This window comes from Megascapheus bottae, chromosome 7 (genome assembly GCF_031878675.1).
Source record: "Megascapheus bottae isolate mThoBot1 chromosome 7, mThoBot2.hap1, whole genome shotgun sequence".
Taxonomy (NCBI): Eukaryota; Metazoa; Chordata; class Mammalia; order Rodentia; family Geomyidae; genus Megascapheus; species Megascapheus bottae.
In genome coordinates this window covers 71,083,636-71,102,179 of record NC_143515.1, presented here as the reverse complement: position 1 = coordinate 71,102,179, position 18,544 = coordinate 71,083,636, and the positions used below count along the sequence as shown (strand labels likewise).

General features: G+C 46.5%; 1 protein-coding gene across 1 annotated transcript in view; it reads right to left on the bottom strand.

Moving 5' to 3' along the window:
- The window catches only part of Apob (apolipoprotein B), a 40,057-nt gene extending 22,148 nt beyond the window's left edge, over nucleotides 1-17,909 (bottom strand). The window contains exons 1-19 of the mRNA XM_090337587.1: nucleotides 17,849-17,909; nucleotides 17,568-17,653; nucleotides 16,834-17,479; nucleotides 16,700-16,735; nucleotides 15,456-15,568; nucleotides 13,958-14,103; nucleotides 11,367-11,520; nucleotides 10,637-10,792; nucleotides 8,943-9,067; nucleotides 8,226-8,302; nucleotides 6,918-7,137; nucleotides 6,044-6,271; nucleotides 5,722-5,839; nucleotides 5,481-5,627; nucleotides 4,570-4,781; nucleotides 4,068-4,305; nucleotides 3,467-3,643; nucleotides 1,438-1,629; nucleotides 101-268 (exon numbers count right to left, since the gene is read on the bottom strand). Coding sequence (XP_090193713.1) covers nucleotides 101-268; nucleotides 1,438-1,629; nucleotides 3,467-3,643; nucleotides 4,068-4,305; nucleotides 4,570-4,781; nucleotides 5,481-5,627; nucleotides 5,722-5,839; nucleotides 6,044-6,271; nucleotides 6,918-7,137; nucleotides 8,226-8,302; nucleotides 8,943-9,067; nucleotides 10,637-10,792; nucleotides 11,367-11,520; nucleotides 13,958-14,103; nucleotides 15,456-15,568; nucleotides 16,700-16,735; nucleotides 16,834-17,479; nucleotides 17,568-17,653; nucleotides 17,849-17,909 — 3,300 coding nt within the window. The remainder of the gene's footprint in view (nucleotides 1-100; nucleotides 269-1,437; nucleotides 1,630-3,466; nucleotides 3,644-4,067; nucleotides 4,306-4,569; nucleotides 4,782-5,480; nucleotides 5,628-5,721; nucleotides 5,840-6,043; nucleotides 6,272-6,917; nucleotides 7,138-8,225; nucleotides 8,303-8,942; nucleotides 9,068-10,636; nucleotides 10,793-11,366; nucleotides 11,521-13,957; nucleotides 14,104-15,455; nucleotides 15,569-16,699; nucleotides 16,736-16,833; nucleotides 17,480-17,567; nucleotides 17,654-17,848) is intronic.
- Nucleotides 17,910-18,544: the final 635 nt, after the last annotated feature.

Here is an 18,544-nt window from a genome sequence, read left to right as displayed (position 1 = left end):
AGACTATGTTTGAACTAGAAAAACTTTCTAAAAATGTGCATAAGAAACCCCTTATATAATCACTGGTTATGTTAATGATCAACATAAATAAAATTCTTACCTTGACTAATTCCAGCTTTACTTCAGCCTTGGTCCCGGGTGTGATGATTCCCGATAAAGACATTTGCAGTGGCAGTCCCACTCCAGTGGGGAGCTCAAAGGCTTTGTCCACGAAAATATAGTGAAGAAATAAGTCATTTTTTGAGCCTTCCCTCATGGCCTTTGCGATCTATAAATCCAACAAAAGAGATCAAATTCAGATCAGCCTTATAAATAGGTGAATACAACCTCACAAACATCAGATCATGAAAGGAGGATATTAGCATGCCTTGGTTAGCTCAGTAGTTTGTTCAATACAGGCTAATTATTACCAACTGGAATGCATTAGGGTATAGAAAGCTGCTCTGGATTGAATATCACATCATTTCAAGCAGTGCTGAAGGCACTTGGGAATACTTCTGGGCCTCAGAAATTCGTGAACTTTAGGTAATGTGTGTGGCAATATGACATGGCTTAAAATTCTCTTTTATTTTACCTGAACTTAAGTGAGAGCTTATTTGAAGTATATTATAGTGAAATCAATGTGTTGAAAACAAAGAGCTACTGAAATGTTAGTATGTATTGGTCTTTGTTTCTTTCAAATAATTTGAGACCTGATTCTTCTTCTTTCTTCATTTTTAAATGCTGAGCATTGAACCTAAGGCCTCACTTACGCTCGGCAAGTGCTCTGCCACTGAGCTGTATTCTAGCCCTTGAGATCTAGTTTTTTGTTTTTGTTTTTTTTTTTGCCAGTCCTGGGGTTGAACTCAGGGATGTCCTTAGGCTTTCTCAAGGCTAGAGCTCTACCACTTGAGCCACAGCACCGCTTCGGGCTTTTTTTTCTGAAGAATCGAACCCTGGTCTTCGTGCATGCTAGGCAAACACTCTACCAGGAAGCTAAACTCCTGGTCTGAGATCTAGTTTTGAAAAGCCAGAATTATTATTCATCTAAATCATAGGGACCATTTAAAAATATAGTTTCTCCTTTAGTGGTAAACTGATAATAAAAATTATAACAAATATTTCAATTTGCCAAATTCTTTCTTTCATAATCATTGTGTTATTTTGATATCAAAAGGAACCTGTAGCTAGGAAGAAAAAGGTACATATAACACTGTTTCTTAGAAGATCAAAGTACTATTCTCAAAAGGTGTTGCTACGATGAGAAGCTTTATATCTGAATGCTAGCTTTTTCTTATGTACCAACAATTGTCTTCAGTGAAATTCAAACAAACCTGTGTCTTTGAAGGCAGTTGAAGCACTTGTTCTGGCTTGTTGGGGCCAGAATATTAAAAGTGTCTTGGATATTTAGGAAAAGTCCCAGCTAATGGCCCCTTGTGTGGGGCCTGGCTCACTCACCATTTGTGGGATTCCCTGTAGCGTCCGCGCACCATTCAGCAGCAGCCTTCCCAGGAGCTGGAAGTCTTGGAGCCTGACAAAGCCAAGCTCTTCTCCCAAGATGCGAAGATAAGCTCTGGCTTCTGGGATTTCTTTGGATTTCAACTCATTGAGCAACTTGTCCACAATGGGCATAATGCCTTTAACCATGTCCTGAAATGTTAGAAACAATGTCTAGTAAGATGTCATCTCTGTCCCACACATTTAGATCCTGAAGTGGGATTGTTCTATTGCAAGTGTGAGGGTCCTGAACAAACCCTTGAGGTAGGGGTACAGGGCAGACAGTGAAATAAGGTCCCAGACTTTTACTAAGAGATAATTTCTCTAAATAAAGATGAAAAATCCTGAGGTCTTGTCAGGAACTGGAGTGCTTCCAAAGGTGTTCTTAATTTGAGGAAAAAATATAAATGTAATAGGGGAGCTCATTTCTCCAAATGGCAGGCTTCTTCCCTCAGATACCTCAAAGTTAGAAGATTACCTGGTCTCCTCTTCTGCTTAGCTTTTTCTCTTTAACTAGAATACTAGGGGTTTCTTAAGAAAAATCAGAGGCGATGTCATAGATCAGCCAAAAGCTTGAAAAATATATGATCCTCGACCCTTCGTAGACCTGTTCTTCAAACATATAAGAAGTATGGAGTGGGCGAATGCACAGGTATTGATAAAGAAAAGAGACTGACAGACTCAGAACAGATTAAAGACCTTCACATCAGAGGATGGAAGGGTTGCTATAGGTGAATATTTAGGATTAAACTGTTGCCCTGCATGTTCATCTTGAACATGCCTGTGAGTCCCCTGAAACCCTACTAGAATCAGGTTCGGTTTCAGTAGGTCTTGGTCGGCCTGAGAACTAGCATGTTTTTCCTTTTTGTGTATTTTGTGTTAGCATTAATTACTTGTATGGGACTTTATTTTGACAAGCCCCTTATGCAGTCTCACTTCTACCACTCTCTTCCCCTTTTCCAAATAATCTTAGCTAGCTTTATTGTTTTATTTACACATTTACATAAAGTAAATAATCATATTCACCTTCTTTTACACTTTCCCCTTTCTCACATCAGTACCCCTATTACAGATAGGGCTTGTTTTACATTCCTTTCCTTCATTTATGCCATTTGTTCAAAGGGCTTTCATTCTGGAGTTCCATACATGCCTTTAAAGTATTTTAATCAGCTTCACTCCCTGCTTTACTCTCATTTTTCTCATCCCCACTATCCTCTATTATTTCATGGCTTTCAGTGAGCTTCATTTTGCTATCTTTGTTCACAGATGAAGCATCCTTTGGTATTCTTCACCCTCTAACATTGTCTTTCCCAGTCCAATCCCCACAAGTAACTCCAGGGTTGCAAATATGTAGAACCAGCATTTCTAACACACTCTGATATGTCACTAACCACCAGTCTACACTATGGACAGCAGAAAATGAAAGAATAAGATGATCAGAATATATAACCTTCTTTCCACTGCTCTAATGGGAGCGGACTGCCAGTTTCAAAGTGGCTGTTTGGTCCCATTTGCTAGGGAACTGATATGAGTGAGAGTTTAAGATGAAATATTAAGGTAAAGCTTAGAGTAATATCTGATTATCTAACAATCAATATGTAATGTGCTTAGCACTTTACATACTAATTTCATTCAAATAACCTTGTGACCATATGGATTATTTATAGTATTTGGGGAACAACGAATATAAAGCAAAATGTGTCTAGTTTAGTCCAGTTTGAGAACAGTGAGATTATCATGCCAACTCATATTCTACACTTCACTTTTAGTTATTTTGCTAAAGTGGCTCCAGAAACTGGGCATACTGAGTTTCCAGAAGTGCCTTAACTTCAGAGGAGACTGGCCCTGATCCCCCATAAGTCAAAGGACTGGTCAGTGTGTAGCCATGCTGTTAATTTTGATAGATAGAACTTTGCTTCCAGTCTAAGAAAGAATATTTTTGCAATGATATACAAAGCTGTCCTTGAGAAGATACTTAACAAATGTGTACCTGCTCATGTTTGTCGTCTTTGGTGTAGCCAAAGTGGTCCATCAAGACCTTGGAGATGTGATCAGGAACTTGACCATTGACCCAATACAAAGCCTTGTTGACACTGTCTGGGAAAAATCCTTGCTTCCCAAAAAGAGCTTCAAGTGTTGGCTCAAATCCTTTTCCTTCTAAGCCAATCTGAAAAAGAAAATCCGGCGAGAATATGACACTAGATTATATATATATATATATATATATATATATATATATATATATGTTTTCTCCTCCCTCTTTATGTTCATTTAATTAATTAAAGTGTTTGATGAAAACTATAGGGAAGGCGATGAGCATAGTGCATCATGGAACTAAAACTCATTTGCCTTTTTCTAGAAGATGCAGATAGAATAAGTAATTAAACTGAGGAAGACTTGGATTTGGGAGTGGATTTCAGGGCAGAACCCGCTGTGATGGAATGGCTCCTGTGTTTTGAGTTGAAGGGCCTCTCCCAAGAGAACTACAACCCCAGTAATACCAGGACTTGTACTTCAGGTGCCCTCTAGTGGCCAGAGACGTGTCATGACAGACAGTACAGGCCAGAGCCCTTGAGATGCGTCAGACATACCTCAAAGAGGTCGGTTGCAGCATATCCAAAGGCAGCGAGAGTTGTTTTCAGCATGCTTTCTTTAGGTAGGTAGTTATTTGGGTCAAATATTAGATTCCCTTCAATTTTGGCAGAGACTGGGTCAATCAACGGAAGAGAAACAGATTTGGAAAAGTGATAGTTTCGGGAAAATCTTAGGAAATCCTTGACAGTTGGAAGCTGTGACTCCTTCAGAGCTTCTGTCACCAAAGTTTTCAGACTAGATGAAAAGAAAGAACAGGCTTTGAGTCAAAACATCACATTTCTTGCTCCTTATCTCTCCAGAGATTCCAAGTAGATTCGGGTTTCTAATCACCACTGAAAGAAGTGGTCTCTAACCCCAGCTTTGGCTCAGGGTCTGTCTGTTGCACATTCATGTAAGTCTTTGCTCTGGAAGAAAGCAGCACCATCCTGAGGGGCAGACTAGAATGAACACCTGAATTCCACCCTGAGGGGGAGAGGACGGGAAACAGTTCTTACATACCCCTCAATATGCATTTCTTCTGAATTTAAGATGTTGGCGAGATGAGAAGCCACAAAGTTCTTCACTTGCTCATCACGTTCCCGTGGCAGAAGCTTGGCAATTCTGTTAATGTCTGAGGAGGAGGGCTGCCTCATTAGCATGAGATAGGCAGCCAGTCGCTTCTCCACTGAAGCTGTGCTGTTGACAAAAGTCTGAAGAAGGATCCCTCGCACCTGTGGTGGAAAGGGCAGACAATTGGTACTGTCCTTTGAACAAGCCAGACTACCTCGGGCATCTAGTAGTTCTTTCATGCTGTAATTTCTTGCTAATAATACTGTGATTGCTGGAACTGCATCTTTTCCTCATTGTTTCTCAGGGCAGCCAGCTCAGCCAGCCCAGATTTCTGTCAAACATGTGGTGAATTCGATTGTATTAGAACACACAGATTCTGACCAATTTATGACTTAGTTGGAAACTTGCCATTTCATGAAGATAAAGTTGCTTTGATACAAGTTATTTCAGTGTGAGAGTAAAGGTAGAAAGGGCGAGAGTTTGGGGCTAAGAACTAATAACTTCGGGAACTCCAGTTCCCTAAGCACTGGAGTTTTTGTCATCTGAGGTAGGACCAAATCCACTATTCTACTTTGGTGAGACTAGGAAATATAAATATCTTCTCGAGCTGACAGTCTGATAGTGGGATAGCATGCCACAAAATATCTCATGTTCCCCAAGGTATAGAGTAGCAGCAAGCTCAAATATGTCTTTTCCATCCACACACTGCTAGACAGTCAGGCCAATAGGCTGGTTGAAATTCACAGCCAGAAAACAGTAGAAGCAGGTCAGTGGGATGAGATTTATCATTTTATTCCCCTCTTACTTCCTCAAACCTCGATGATGCCCATACATTCTCAGAACTCCTCTGAGTGCCTTACCTCATCGTCAAGCTCCATCTTTCTGAGGGCCTGGACGGCAGCCTTCTGAATCAGCGGTGATGGCCTTGTGCTTCGGATGCATTTTAGGACGGAAGACTTGAGTCGGGGTGTGACCTGCTCCATGGTGCTTCCCATATTCCCAATGACCTGCATTGAAGAACAGAACCCATGAGAACCCATCAGAGGGCAGGAGGGGAAGGGAGAGATGGTTAGGAAGAGTTAACCCAAAGACGGAAGATACCTTCAGGATCAAGTAGGTGTGCTCTTCATCTCCCACGCATTCATTGCGAATCTGTTCCAGCAGGTAGTTGGCAATGTCCTGAAGGTCCTGGGTCACCTCCTGGTTTATTGTACGATAGCTATATGAAAAAAAATAACACAGGTAATTCGGTCTCCACGGGCATCATTAGTCTTCTCTTAAAACCCAACCTGGTCTTTGCTGATTTCTTATTTCAAAATGACCAATAGGAAAGTGCAAGCATGAACGTCATGGTTGGAAAGTGGATATCAAGACATGGGTCTTCCCCTGCTCCCAGAGGCAGCAAGGCAGTGTGGATACTTACTTGGTAACCACGCGGCTCAGGGCATATAGCGTGATCCGGCTCTGCTGCTCCTTGGCTGTATTAAAAACTTCTCGTAGCCTCTGTGCTGAGGGTTCTGGGATCATGGCCACCAGGTAGGTGACGACATCTATCAGGAGTGGGTGAGCTTTCTCATTCCTGAGCCACTGGAGGATGTGAGTATAACACTGGGGCTGTCCGCACTGGACCAAGGCTTGCAAAGTGATGGGGCTGAGAAGAGAAGCGCAGGGAGTTATCCAGAGCACCTTCAACCAGAGAAACAGCCCTGACACACAGTCAGTCCTCTGTTGGGAATTTCCTTATTCACAATCCAAATCTATAAGTCTTCCCAAATCCAAGTCAGAGCCCGAGAGTAAGAGCTATGATGCCTTTCCTGGGAATGTTTCCAGTGGAGAGTGCCAGCAAGGAAGTCAGAAGTCTGGTCAGGATTCAGAACATGCCAGGCCAGGACTCCTGTGACTTCATAGCATTTAGAGATAGTGCCTCAAAGTTCATAAAGTCACATTATTTAATTTCTTACATGTAAGAGGGCACAGACTTCTTTTTCTTTCCTAGCTTTCCAGTGAGCAGGCAGTACAAGTAGGATAAGGAGATATCTATCAAAATGTGAACCATTTCACTCCCATGTTAAACATACAAATACCCAGTGAACTTGAATGCAGTGTGTGTATGCATGCATGTGTGCGTCCTGCTCGTGAGACTCTAAGAAACTTAGCTGACATTTCTGTATCCAGAAGCTATTATGAACTGCACTGCTTAAGTAGATGGATGGAATTCTATGTTCAGCCAAAGTTCAGAAGTTCTGTGGATTCTGTAATGTATGTGGAAGACTGGGCTGTCACCACTCAACGCTTACCTAGATACCTCAATCAGCTGGGGCAAAAGGGATGTGACAGCCTCATCGCTGAGGCCTCTCAGCTCCATAACCAGCTTATTGAAGAGACTGGCTCTCTTGATGTTCTGCTCAGAGACAGACAGCTTTGTCAGCTCCTGGAGGGTCTTCAAAACAGTCTCGGCTTGCTTGGGCTGAGATGTGGACTTGGAACTCTCAAAGGCCAGGCCGACCTGCTCAGCACCTAGGAGAAGGAAAGGACCACAGGAGTTCTTGTCTGTCCTGGCAGCTCAACCATGTCTTTGTGTAATTAAAACTGTGGAGTTTTAGAAGCAGAAGAAAGAGAACAAAACAACTGTTTTCAAACCACCTGTTAAGTATCTGGTTCTGCACTAGGTGATGGATTTAATTATTTTTGCTGGGAACATCCCTGAGGGATATTTTATTCCCAAACTTGAAGAAAAAGGAACTAAGACAGAGAGACTTACTTTGAGATTTCTCTAATAAGAATGCAGCTCTTATTAATAAAATCTCTCTGGGCTTATGAGGCCTAGCTAGAGTTGAATCAAGGCTTCGTCTGGCTATGGTATCAGATCTCCCCCTGCTGGGAGGAATGGAAGGCAGAGCCGAGGCCTCCAGTGGATCTACTAGCAGCTTGTGGGAAGGACACCCTGTTACAGCCCCATGAACCTGTGCAGAGACAAGGTGAAAGCCAGCTGGGAAGTTTGACGCAGTGAAGAAAGTCGTGCCTTCAGTCAGACCTGGGTGACATTTTGCACCATATCTTAGTCTTGATGACGCTAACTGCATCACTAGGCCTCTGTACAGTGGGTAGAAAACCGTACACCTCCACCACCTGACTGCTAGGCTCTAGGAGCAAAGGGACAATGCAGCCACATACAGGAAAGAGATAGATTTAATTACACATGGTGCTGGATTTAAATACAATACAGTATTAGGGATGCATTTTGGCTCTTTAGGGCAGATCTTTGGATTCATTATCTGTCCAGACCCTGAGTATTCTTTCTCAGTTGGCCCCCTCAACCCAGAAGGCCTGCACCATACAGGATATGTGTGTGCCAGTGCTGTCCAAGTGTCACATTCCATTTGGGGCTCCAATTTCAACCTTACAAAACCCTAGGGACCTTTGGAGACATGTCCCTTTCCTCTGTCACACTCCACAGTGACACTGGGGAAGGCTTTCTCAGTAGTGGTGGCTCAGTGGCCAGAGCACTGGAGTCTACGTCGAGACCTTTCACTAGCCCAAAGCTAGCCACAACTGGCACTTCTTGGGCAGATTTCTCCCACACCTGTGTAGGCATAAAGTCTCACCTGCTTCAAAGAAGCGGCTGTTGATCATAGGAGTGTCTTCAAGTTTCAGTGTCTGCGTGACATGCGCCATCACCTCCCTGGCAACCAAAGAAGCACATCACATCAGAGGGCCTGTACCCCAGAACACACTCTACTCCTCACTTTGGAAGGTCTTCTGCCTGAACGTTGCCCACCTTTTAAATCATGATGACATCCAGCAGTCCCCGGTGAAGAGTGCCCACCAGCTCCCAGTGAAGCCAGCTAGCCTCTTATCAGAGGGACAGATGTACTTATACCACATGCCAGTCCACAATGCCAGTGGGGCCCACACTGTGCTTTGAAATTATTTTGCATCTCCAACAGAACAGTGGCAAGAAAGGAGGAGTTATCCAATAAATATCAGTAGACCATCAAGTTTTCAAAACAGATTTGGATGGACAAGTCTCCAGCCAAATTCCTGAATCCTCTAAGAAGCCATTTCTAACCAGGGGGCCTGCTTTGCTGGGTTTACAAAACTGTAAAGCTGGAGTTTTAAGACAGTTGTTATGGCCTCAAAAATGGTTTCACATGTTTGAGAGCTTCATGTTAGTCTAAAAAGGTGCCGAGGGATGGGCTTTTGCCTTATGCCTTTCCATAGCTCCCTTCTGGAGATAGGCTGATCCAGAACTGGACATAAACTGATGCCTGGTTCCCATCAACCCTTTACATGATGAAGCAGAGGAGAAGTGGGTAACCTACTTCGAGGAGAAAGGCAGGAACAGATGCTGCTCTTTGCAGGTGGCTTCTGACACATGCTTTCTCTTGGAGTCCAGGGTGTACTGGCAGGACTGGTTGCTGCTGATCAGAGTTGACAAGGGGAAGATCTGGGTATAGATGGGTGGAGGGGAGAAGTAGTTTGATCAGTCCCTGGGGCTTGAAGCGGACAAGGGGCCACAACTCAGACACTTAAAGGCTACAGACGATCCCACCCAGGGGGAAGCACCACCTCCCCTGAACTTACTGCACATCACATACATACCCTTCCCAACACATGACCTCACACACTACTGCTCACTTAAATGTCTCTGCTCAGACACCTGTCCTCACATCTCTCTTCTATTTACAGATCTTAAAAATGAATTAGTTTGACAGGTACCAAACCAATCTAGCTTGCTAGATGCTCACCCTACCATGAGAGCCACTCCTCCGGCCCCTCTTTGTGCTCGTTATTGTCAAGGTGGGGCCATCCTAGGCCATGATCCGCCTTCCTGCTCTTTCCCATGTGGCTGGGGGCCGACTGGCATACACCAACTTGCTTCTCCTCTGCCTAGGGCAGCAGGCAGGTGCCCTCAAACCGAGCCACTCAGGGATGGAGTCCCATGGACTTCAAGGCTGGCCTTGAAGCAAATGACAGTGGCCTGATTCCTGTTTCGGAAGTAGCTGAGAGGACAGCCAGCCACTGTGCCTGGTGATCCTTCATCTTCTGTGAGGTTTGTGCTATACATTCTCCATGACTCTGCCCCACTAGCTATGGAAGTAAGGTTTCCATTTTCCAGTCTTGAGATGACCCAGCATTGCCTTCCTGCCTTTTCAGTGTATCATTCCATTGGCTGTGCTGCATATTGTCCTTTGGTGCATGCATGACCGCCATTGTTCCATTAGCCTACGAGTCTGTTGACAGGAAGGTTCATGGCTTATCAGCAATTGTCTCTCGCTCAGTGACCCCCAGAATGGGGCTGAGAACATAGCAAGTGCTAAGAAAAGACACTAGTCATGTGCATGCCCTTGGACCCTTCTGAACGTGGCCCTCATGGTCATCTGACTCCCTGTTCTTTTAGGACGAAGGACAATCATCTGGACGATTCACAGGCACAATCATGGCTGCTCAAATACTTCACATTTACTGAGGCAGCCAGGGGCTCTTCACCAAGCTGAGCTTGACAGGGCTGTGTGATCCCGGTCAGCACTAGCTGAAGGGGGCCCGGGCAGGAGGCTGAAGGTCATGGCTCTGGTCAGGGTCATCCTTGTCATAGAAGGACAGGAAGTTGGTACACACTCAGGCATGAGTGAGGAGATGGGGGGGACATAGCTTGGGATTCCTTGGAGACTAGAACTTAGGATAAACTGCTCTTAGGGAAAGAAGACTAGGCATCTGTGCCTTCTCAGGGGTGGATAGTCATTATTCTGAAGTAATGGCAGATGTTGTGATGCCATGACAGGAAGGACAGTGGGAGGAATAGAGCTCAGTGCTGGGGACTCAGGAACCCGACTGCAGCCTGGTAGATGAACAATCTCTAGTTGGCCTTGGTAGTCCTTCCCATGTCTGGCCCTCAATGTCCTGCTGGGGTCTATAGAAAGAACAAGCTGAGCAGACTCTTCTCTTAGGTCCCTGGAATACACTACAACTTTCCTATTAGGTTTCAGTGTGCAAGACAAGGTGGTGTGAGACTCACCGGGCCCTTGGTGAGGGCGAGTGGACTGACGGCCATGAGCATGGGCTGGAAGCCATCACACTGATGCAGGTTCCTCTGGGTGGATATCTCTGTCGCCACATCCCCCTGCCTGGTCTTCACCGTGACGTCAGTGGAGCAGTTTCCGTACACGGTGTCCTGTGGAGGGCATTCCACAGGGTCAAACATCCATCCATACCGGGGAATGAGCAAAGCCCAGGGGCCAAGGTGGAAGGGATGAGGATTTCGGAGTGAGGTTCTTTCTTCCCAGCCAATGATGGGAGGGAGCACTATGGCAGGCGGGGAGGCAGTGTGGACAGGACAGTGCACCAGTGCACGACATAGTCCTGTGCTTTCCAAAACACGGCAGCAGACACACAGCTGGGGCTCCGAATGTTCACTGGACTAAAGTACATTACATTCTCCATGCAGCTGAAACTTGAGCTTCATAAGAGGGACAGGAAGATATTCCAAACCTCCTTGGTGTCTGAAATGCACAGGCTTTCAATGGTCAAGACTCTCTAGTCACTGCTCTAAGCTTAGGCCCAGGAGGAGCCATCGGTGAGCTCAGGAGATGAGAGGAAACATGGATTCTGGTATAGCCTTCCAATGAAGGATTTCCAGTTGTGTTCACCTGCAGCCGAGCCAGCCATTCGCTCTATCTACTGTGGATCTGATCTTTACCGGAAAAGGGGGTGAGTGGACTACTGCCCTCAGCTTTCAGAATTCTCACCAGAAATAACACTTGCTGGTCCTCTTCTGTATCTGGGGGAGCCAGGAGGGCAGAGATGATGCCTCTCTTGATATTCAGGATGTGTTCAGGTTCATCCTTCTCCGGATACAGGACAACTTTCCTTCCTTCAGAAACAGCCAGCCTGAGCTCATACCTGTTCCAGAGAGAGAGAGAGAGACAAAGAGAGAGAGAGAGAGAGAGGAGATGGAGAGAGAGAAGAGAGAGAAGAGAGAGAGAGAAGAGAGAGAGAGAGAGAGAGGGAGGGAGGGAGGAAGAGAGAGAGAGAGAGAGAGAGAGAGAGAGGAGAGAGAGAGAGAGAGAGAGAGAGAGAGAGAGAGAGAGAGAGAGAGAGAGGGAGATGGGGTGGGGGGAGGAGGTGTTTGTCACTTTCTCCAGCTTGAACCTACTGGAAGAAAGCCAGTGGCTGGGGAGACATCTTTTCACTCAGGTATTCTTTTCACATGATCTCTTTATAAATGTATCTCCACACACACACACCAGGGCATACTCCCAGAAACATTTTTGAAAATGTGTACAAATAGATGTAGATTTTGGCAGTCTTGTTTCATTTCCCTATTTGTCGCGCGTTGCGTGCGCGTGCGTGCATGTGTGTGCGTGTGTGTGCGTGTGTGTGTGTGTGTGTGTGTGTGTGTGTGTGTGTATGGCAGGATATGGGTGGGGGCTTGGCTCATTTATCTCCTCTCTGTTTTTTCCATTTACCAATTTGCTCCCATTCTTACTCCCCACATGGACACTATTGAGTATTTCATTGTCTCTCCATGTGCATGAAATCCTGTACAGATGTGTGTGGGTGCAAACACAGACACATGAAGGGGTTTTTTTAGTCATTTCTTTGTTTTATAGAAACAGCATTGTTTTGTGCATACTTTCCTTCATTTTATTATACTCTGGGAAAATCCAGGATCACTTGGCATAGCCAAGTGCCAGTGGCTCACACCTGTATTGCTAGCTACTCAAGAGGCTGAGATCTGACGATTGTAGGTTAAGGCCGGCCTGGGCAGGAAAATTTGTGAGACTTATCTCCAATTAACCTCCAGAAAACTAGAAATAGCACTGTGGCTCAAAGTGGTAAAATGCTAACCTTCAATGAGAAAAGCTCACAGATAGTGCCCAGGGCCCTGAATTCAAGCCCCACAACAGGCCAAAAAAAAACAAAAAAACAAAAAAACAACAACAAAAAACAAAACTCTATAGCTTTCTATCCTATGATTACAGTTTATTTAACACTGTCCCATTTACTGGCATTCACTTCCTCTTTTTCTGGAGCCCTTTTCCCCTCGTTGCCGTTATAAGCTTCCTTATTTAACTGTGTTCACACATTACCTGCTTTTATTTCCATAGGCTAGTGTCCCAGAGCCTGGAATTGCCGTGTCAGAGGTATAAATCTCTCCAACTGGAATACCTACTACCCTATCATGTTTACCAGCACAGCAGCAGATTATATTTTTCCTCTCTAGCCTGCCAACAAAGGTGCCATAGCTGTTGAATGTACTATAGTCTGGTGGATGTATGCTGATTAATATCTTTTGAACAACTTTTCATGCATTTGTTGGACCGTTGCGTTAAAAAAAAAATTATTCAGTCCATGTCTGAAATTCATGTTGACCTTGGGATTTCCCATTGGAGATGTTTGCTCTGTTTATGTCAGAAGGTGGGAGTGAAGACCAGACATGCCTCTCATGGTCCTGTAACTCCTAGAGAGTTCCAGGCACAGGAGAGAAGGTCTAAAAGGCTTTGGTTAGGAGCAAGCACCACTTTGGCTCGGAGAAGAGGAAGGGCAAGCAGTCACGGCTCTTCTTTCCTACCACCACACCCCTTCCCTCATGCATACCTACATCCCTGCCTGGTTAAGTAAGATGTTTCGGTGGAAGACCGAAGCTTCCATCTGCATTTCACAGGGACAGAACTGGGTCCTGACATTTGAAAATTGGAAGATAACCAGGGATGGAGTTTCCTGGTACCACCCAGTTAACCACTGCAGAACTTCTATACGTAAGGCCCTCGAATCTATAATTGGGGTCAAGGCAGGGGTGAAGCCCAGTGTGCCCCTGGTACTGCTCCATAAGGGGCAATGCCCGGCAGTGCACACGGATACTCACTGTCAGTGCCGTGTACAGGGCTGCACACCAGCTCTGGGCAGGGGACCTGCTCTAACCTCCTGTGTGTTCTTCACCCTGGTCTCAACAGATCCTCAACTTCAACTGTTGCCTACCTGCTGCAAACCAAAACCCTCAGACACTAGCCGTCTATGAATCTTCAAACAACCACCTCCTTGCTTAAACACACCCTCTCTAACTCCATTGTCTCCAAGAGCTTGAAACCATGAGGTGTTTTTAGAAGCCCAATTTGAAGATAACCCAGAGAACTCAACTAAGAGAGTGTAAAACATGCCTCCCTCATTTATTGACAGTTCCTAATGCAGGGCAAGTACTGAATAGAAATGCTGTTCTCACAGGGGATACCTAATGCAGACAGATGTACTCACACGTCCAAAAACATGCCGCATGCCACACTAGCGTGTGTCCAGGGATGCCCCAAACTGGGTGTGTTTAACACACACATGTCCTTACCTGGACATGGCGGCCTCAAACTCCTCAGAGTTCCTGGTCTTCTTCAGCAAGGCCTTGCCCTTGAGGTTGAAGTCACGCAGCTCTTCCAGGGTACACTGGCTGGCTCTCAGGATAAAGCTGCAGAGTTGAGGAACCTCCAGCTCCACCTGCAAGTGCAGAACAGCAGCATTTCGAGACCCCCCATCAGAAGCAGGAGATGTCCTCACATCTTCATCCCCGAGGGGGACTGTGCTCTGCTCCCCAACACTGCGTGTGCCCTAAACGTGTCTCATGGGTTTCCATGCACAGCCTAGGCACTGTCCTATTTCTGGCCTTCTCCTCCTTCTGGGCCCAATGGGTCTCTTAAGTTTTGCCACATGCATGAGCAAGTGGACTTTTTAAATTTCTCTGATACTGGGGCTTGAAATCAGGGGTTTGGGGGACTGCCGCTTAATGGCTGGAATTGTACTTTTTGAGTTACAATTCAATTTCTTTGTTGTTGTTTTGTTGTTGTCAATTAATTGGAGCTAAGACTCTCACAGACTTCCCTGCTCAAGTTAGTTGCTTTATACTCAGATGTCCGCTCTGGCAGCTAGGATTACAGGTATGAGCCATCAGTACCATAAAAAAATGGATGTGAATAGTCAGAAGAAATGGAGTTAGAATTAAGAAAGGAAGCAAGGAGAGGAGTGTCATTAGTTTTTGTTTTTTGTTGTTATTTTGGTTTTTTCTTTTTTGGTCACCAGGCTTGAAGTCAGGTTCTAGATGCTGTCCCTGAGCTTTTCTGCTCAACGCTTGTGCTATATCATGTTAAGCCAAAGCCCCACTTCCAGGTTTGTTTGCTTGTTGTTGTTGTTTTGTGTGTGTGTGTGTGTGTGTGTGTGTGTGTGTGTGTGTGTGTGTGTGATTAATTGGAGGTAAGAGTCTCATGGACTTTCTTGCCTGCGCTGATTTGGAGCCTGACCTTCAAATCTCAGCTCCCTAAGTAGCTAGGATTACAGGTATGAATCACTAGTGTGAATATCAAAGTTTCATTAAGAATCTGAGAAGATCGTAAGAATCTGATTGTATATTCTAAGGCCCAAAAAGAGCTTCACACAAAGCTGGAGTTAAACAGATGTAGTTGTTCTGTGGGACTATTCAAAGAAATCAGTGCCATGGTGGAAAGATTTGTACTATTTAATATTGGGAACAAGAGCCTTCGCTGACTTGTGGGCCCTTGAAATACGGCTAATGACACTAGGAGGCAAATCTTTAATTTTACCCAACTTAAATAGCCATATAAGGTAATTCTTATGTTTTCAGATGATACAGGCTAGCACTTGGACATCAGAGAGAAGAAAGCAACTTTACAATTCCTCTTCATCACATGAACCTCAGGGGAACCCTGGGATCCATTCTGTGCCTCCAGAGACCAGAGTACAGCTATCTCTAAGTATGTTCTGGAACCTCCTGGAAGGTTTGGTGTTGTCACCCTGTGGAGCAGGGGACCAGCTGAGGGTGTCAGGTTCCCCCATACCTTGCAGTTGATCTTGGTGGCGCTTCGTAAATCCTTGGTCCCAGGGGTTCCACTTGAACTCTCAGCCTCATAGTTGTATATGTACTTCCGGAGGTGCTTGAATCGAGTTGAATCTTTTAAAAAGAGGAGAAACAAGTCAGTTATACAGCTAGAATCCACTCTCCCAAGGGCAGTCAGTTCAGTGCAGAGAGGGCACATGGAAAAGATAATAAAGAACAGCAATTGTCCTCTAACTATTTTAGATTGATTTTTGTCTTGTACTTAATTTCCCCTTATAGATTGAACTTATTCATTATGTTTTCTTTTTACTTGAGAGTGATATGTAAATTAGCTGATTCTTTGCATGTGAGGTATGGGAGTAGAGCTTCAAGAGTCAAATAATGGAGCTCTGAAAATCTGAAGAAGGGACTCTTGGACAACTTGAGAATTGATATTAAGCAAAGAGGTTAGGGCAGCGCTGAGACTTTCTCAGTTTGGCAATAACATTACCCTGTGACTTCTTTTTGACTCTATAAAATACTTGAGGCAAATTTTATTAAGTAGGAGTATCTGATTGACCTTACAGAAACCTTTAGGAAGAAAGGTCTGGAGGATTCCACAAGTAGGAGAGTGAGAGAGAGAGCGAGAGAGAGGAGAGAAAGAGAGACGAGAGAGAGACGAGAGAGAGAGAGAGAGAGAGAGAGAGAGAGAGAGAGAGAGAGAGAGATAGAAGAGAGAGAGAAGAGAGAGAGGAGAGAGAGAGAGAGAGAGAGAGAGAGAGAGAGAGAGAGAGAGAGAGAGAGAGAGAGAGAGAGAGAGAGAGGGGAGAGAGGGAGGGAGAGAGAGAGAGAGAATATCTGGGTCACAAGCCCAGCCGTAGACCAGTGGAGGAGAAAGCCAGGGCTGGTGCTTTCCCAGGGGAACCCAGGGTATGGCCACCAGGCCAGCTACTGTGACCCCTAGGGCTTAGGCAAATACTAGGGGGAGGGGGTGGGGGGGACGTGTGGTGGCGGAGTAGATTTCCAAGCAAAGGTTAAAGTCAGCATTTCCTCATCCTCATGCACATTGAATCAATGCTTAGTCACTGATAAACGGGACCGGTGATGCATGTGTCCCGGACAAGCCTGGGGGGGGGGGGGCAGGACAGGTCGAGGAGGGCCGGAAGGCCCCCCTCCCCCGAGATTGCTCTCTGGTGTGGGAGGGGCCCTTGGTGACCTGAGAGGTGCAGAAGGCCGGGCTGGGAGGGGGATGAAGGAATGTCTTACATGCACAGCTCAGGCTGACACTTTTCAGTCCTTCCTCTGTAAGAAAAGGAGGAAAGAGAATTGGGGTTCCCGCCATCTCCGGATGGGTGTCAGCGGCTGAGCACCCCCCAGGCCTGAAGTGGGCTCTGGAGAACCGGCTCTGCAGTTCCTCGGGCTGCTGGCCCCTACCTGGCCCCGTGCGTCCTGTGGCCGCCTCGCCCTCCACCAGGCCCCCATCCACCGGGTCACCGACCGCGCCCGCCCCGCGCCAGCCCCACGGCACTCACGGGCCTGGATGCCAGTGACCACCAGCAGCAGCAGCAGCAGCAGGGGGCCCGCAGGCCTTGAGGAGGCCATGGCCGCCTGGAGGGTGAGGGGGCTCCGGGCTGCGGCCTGGCCAGGGCCGCTGGCTCCTCGGCGGGCTCCTCCGAGGCGGCTCGGGCAGGCAGGGCTCCACTGCAGGCGCGCTGGGAATGCCCGGGGCGCAGCAGCGCTCCATTTATAGGAGACCTCAGCTGAAGGAGAATTGCAAAAGGTCCAAAGGGCGTCCCAGGCCTGTTTGCTTTTCCGCACAGCCTCCTCTCGGAGCAGAGGGGTGGGGCCCGGCCAGGGTCCCACTCCAGACTCAGCCACGGCCACCCCAGGGTCTCCTCCGCTCCGCCGACCCTTCTGGGGGTCTCCAACAGTGGACAGTGGGCCGTGGAAGCGCCCGAGAAGCTGCCTGACCCCTGGGCAGCCAGAGATGACCGACCCCAGGGACAACACCCAGTCCTCACTCAGGATTCCGTTAGAGAGCCGGTCCTTAACGACCCAGCCCAAGAATTTTCATAAGTCCCTTTCCATTCCAGTGGACTTTGGGTTTGCCAGGGCCGCCAGTTCCCATCAGTACCAGTGGCTGTGGACAGGGAGGAGAGAGAGGGGAGCTCAGGGGTTCGGTGGGGAGGACACGGCCTGGGCTCCAGCTGCCCAAGTTGCCTGAAACACAGGGAGCAGAAAGACCAGGCCCCCAGGGCCACCCAAGGGCAGGGCCTCCTGGGGGGTGGGGAGCTGGAGGGAAACTTTTCCCCACAGCATTTGATCTTCAGTTTTATCCAGTGAGGTGGGGAAGGGACGCCAGTGAGGCCCCAGGCAGAGGTGGAGTGGACAACTTCCAAATTTCTCACTGCCCACCTCCCTCCTGAAGCATCAGTGAATGCTCTCTTCCTCTGACGGGCTGCAGGGACTCAGGCATTGTGTAAATATCTCACCAGGCTTATTTTACTGACCAGAAATCAACCACAAAGGGTACTGAAGGATTCTGGCTGTTAGAGCCTGTCTGGGTCCCTGAGGGTGCCTCTAATCCGGATGGGAAAGGAAGATGCATAGACAGGAAACTGCAGGTGTGCTGTGCTAACTGCCTGGGTTATTAGTGGTTGAGAGCACGCTTGGAGGGCAGAGTGGAAAGTGGTCTTGGAACAAGCTGCTGGTCTGAAGGGCATGCAATACCCAAGTACTATGGTGCGCTCCATTTCCACTGTCAACAAGGCCTCAATTTTGTTGGATTTTTAAAGATATTTCCTGATGTATCTCCTTACTGCGAGATTGTTTAATCTGCTGATGGCATTTATAGATGACTTCAGAAGGGTCAGTTCTGAAGTTGTAATCTGCTGTGAAGACCTCTTATCTCTCAGAGGAGAAGTGCCAGGATGTTTACTTTGTTCTTTGTGTCTAACCTCCTCCACCCTTCTCCTCACTCAAGTATTGCTGTCTGAAGTCACAGACTCCCACCAGACAGCTAAACTCTGAGCTGTTTGTTGCATCTAAGCCATAAATGCTTAGATGGTTAAAGGTGGATATTAGAGAGAGCTCAATTCAAGGCTGGCCAAA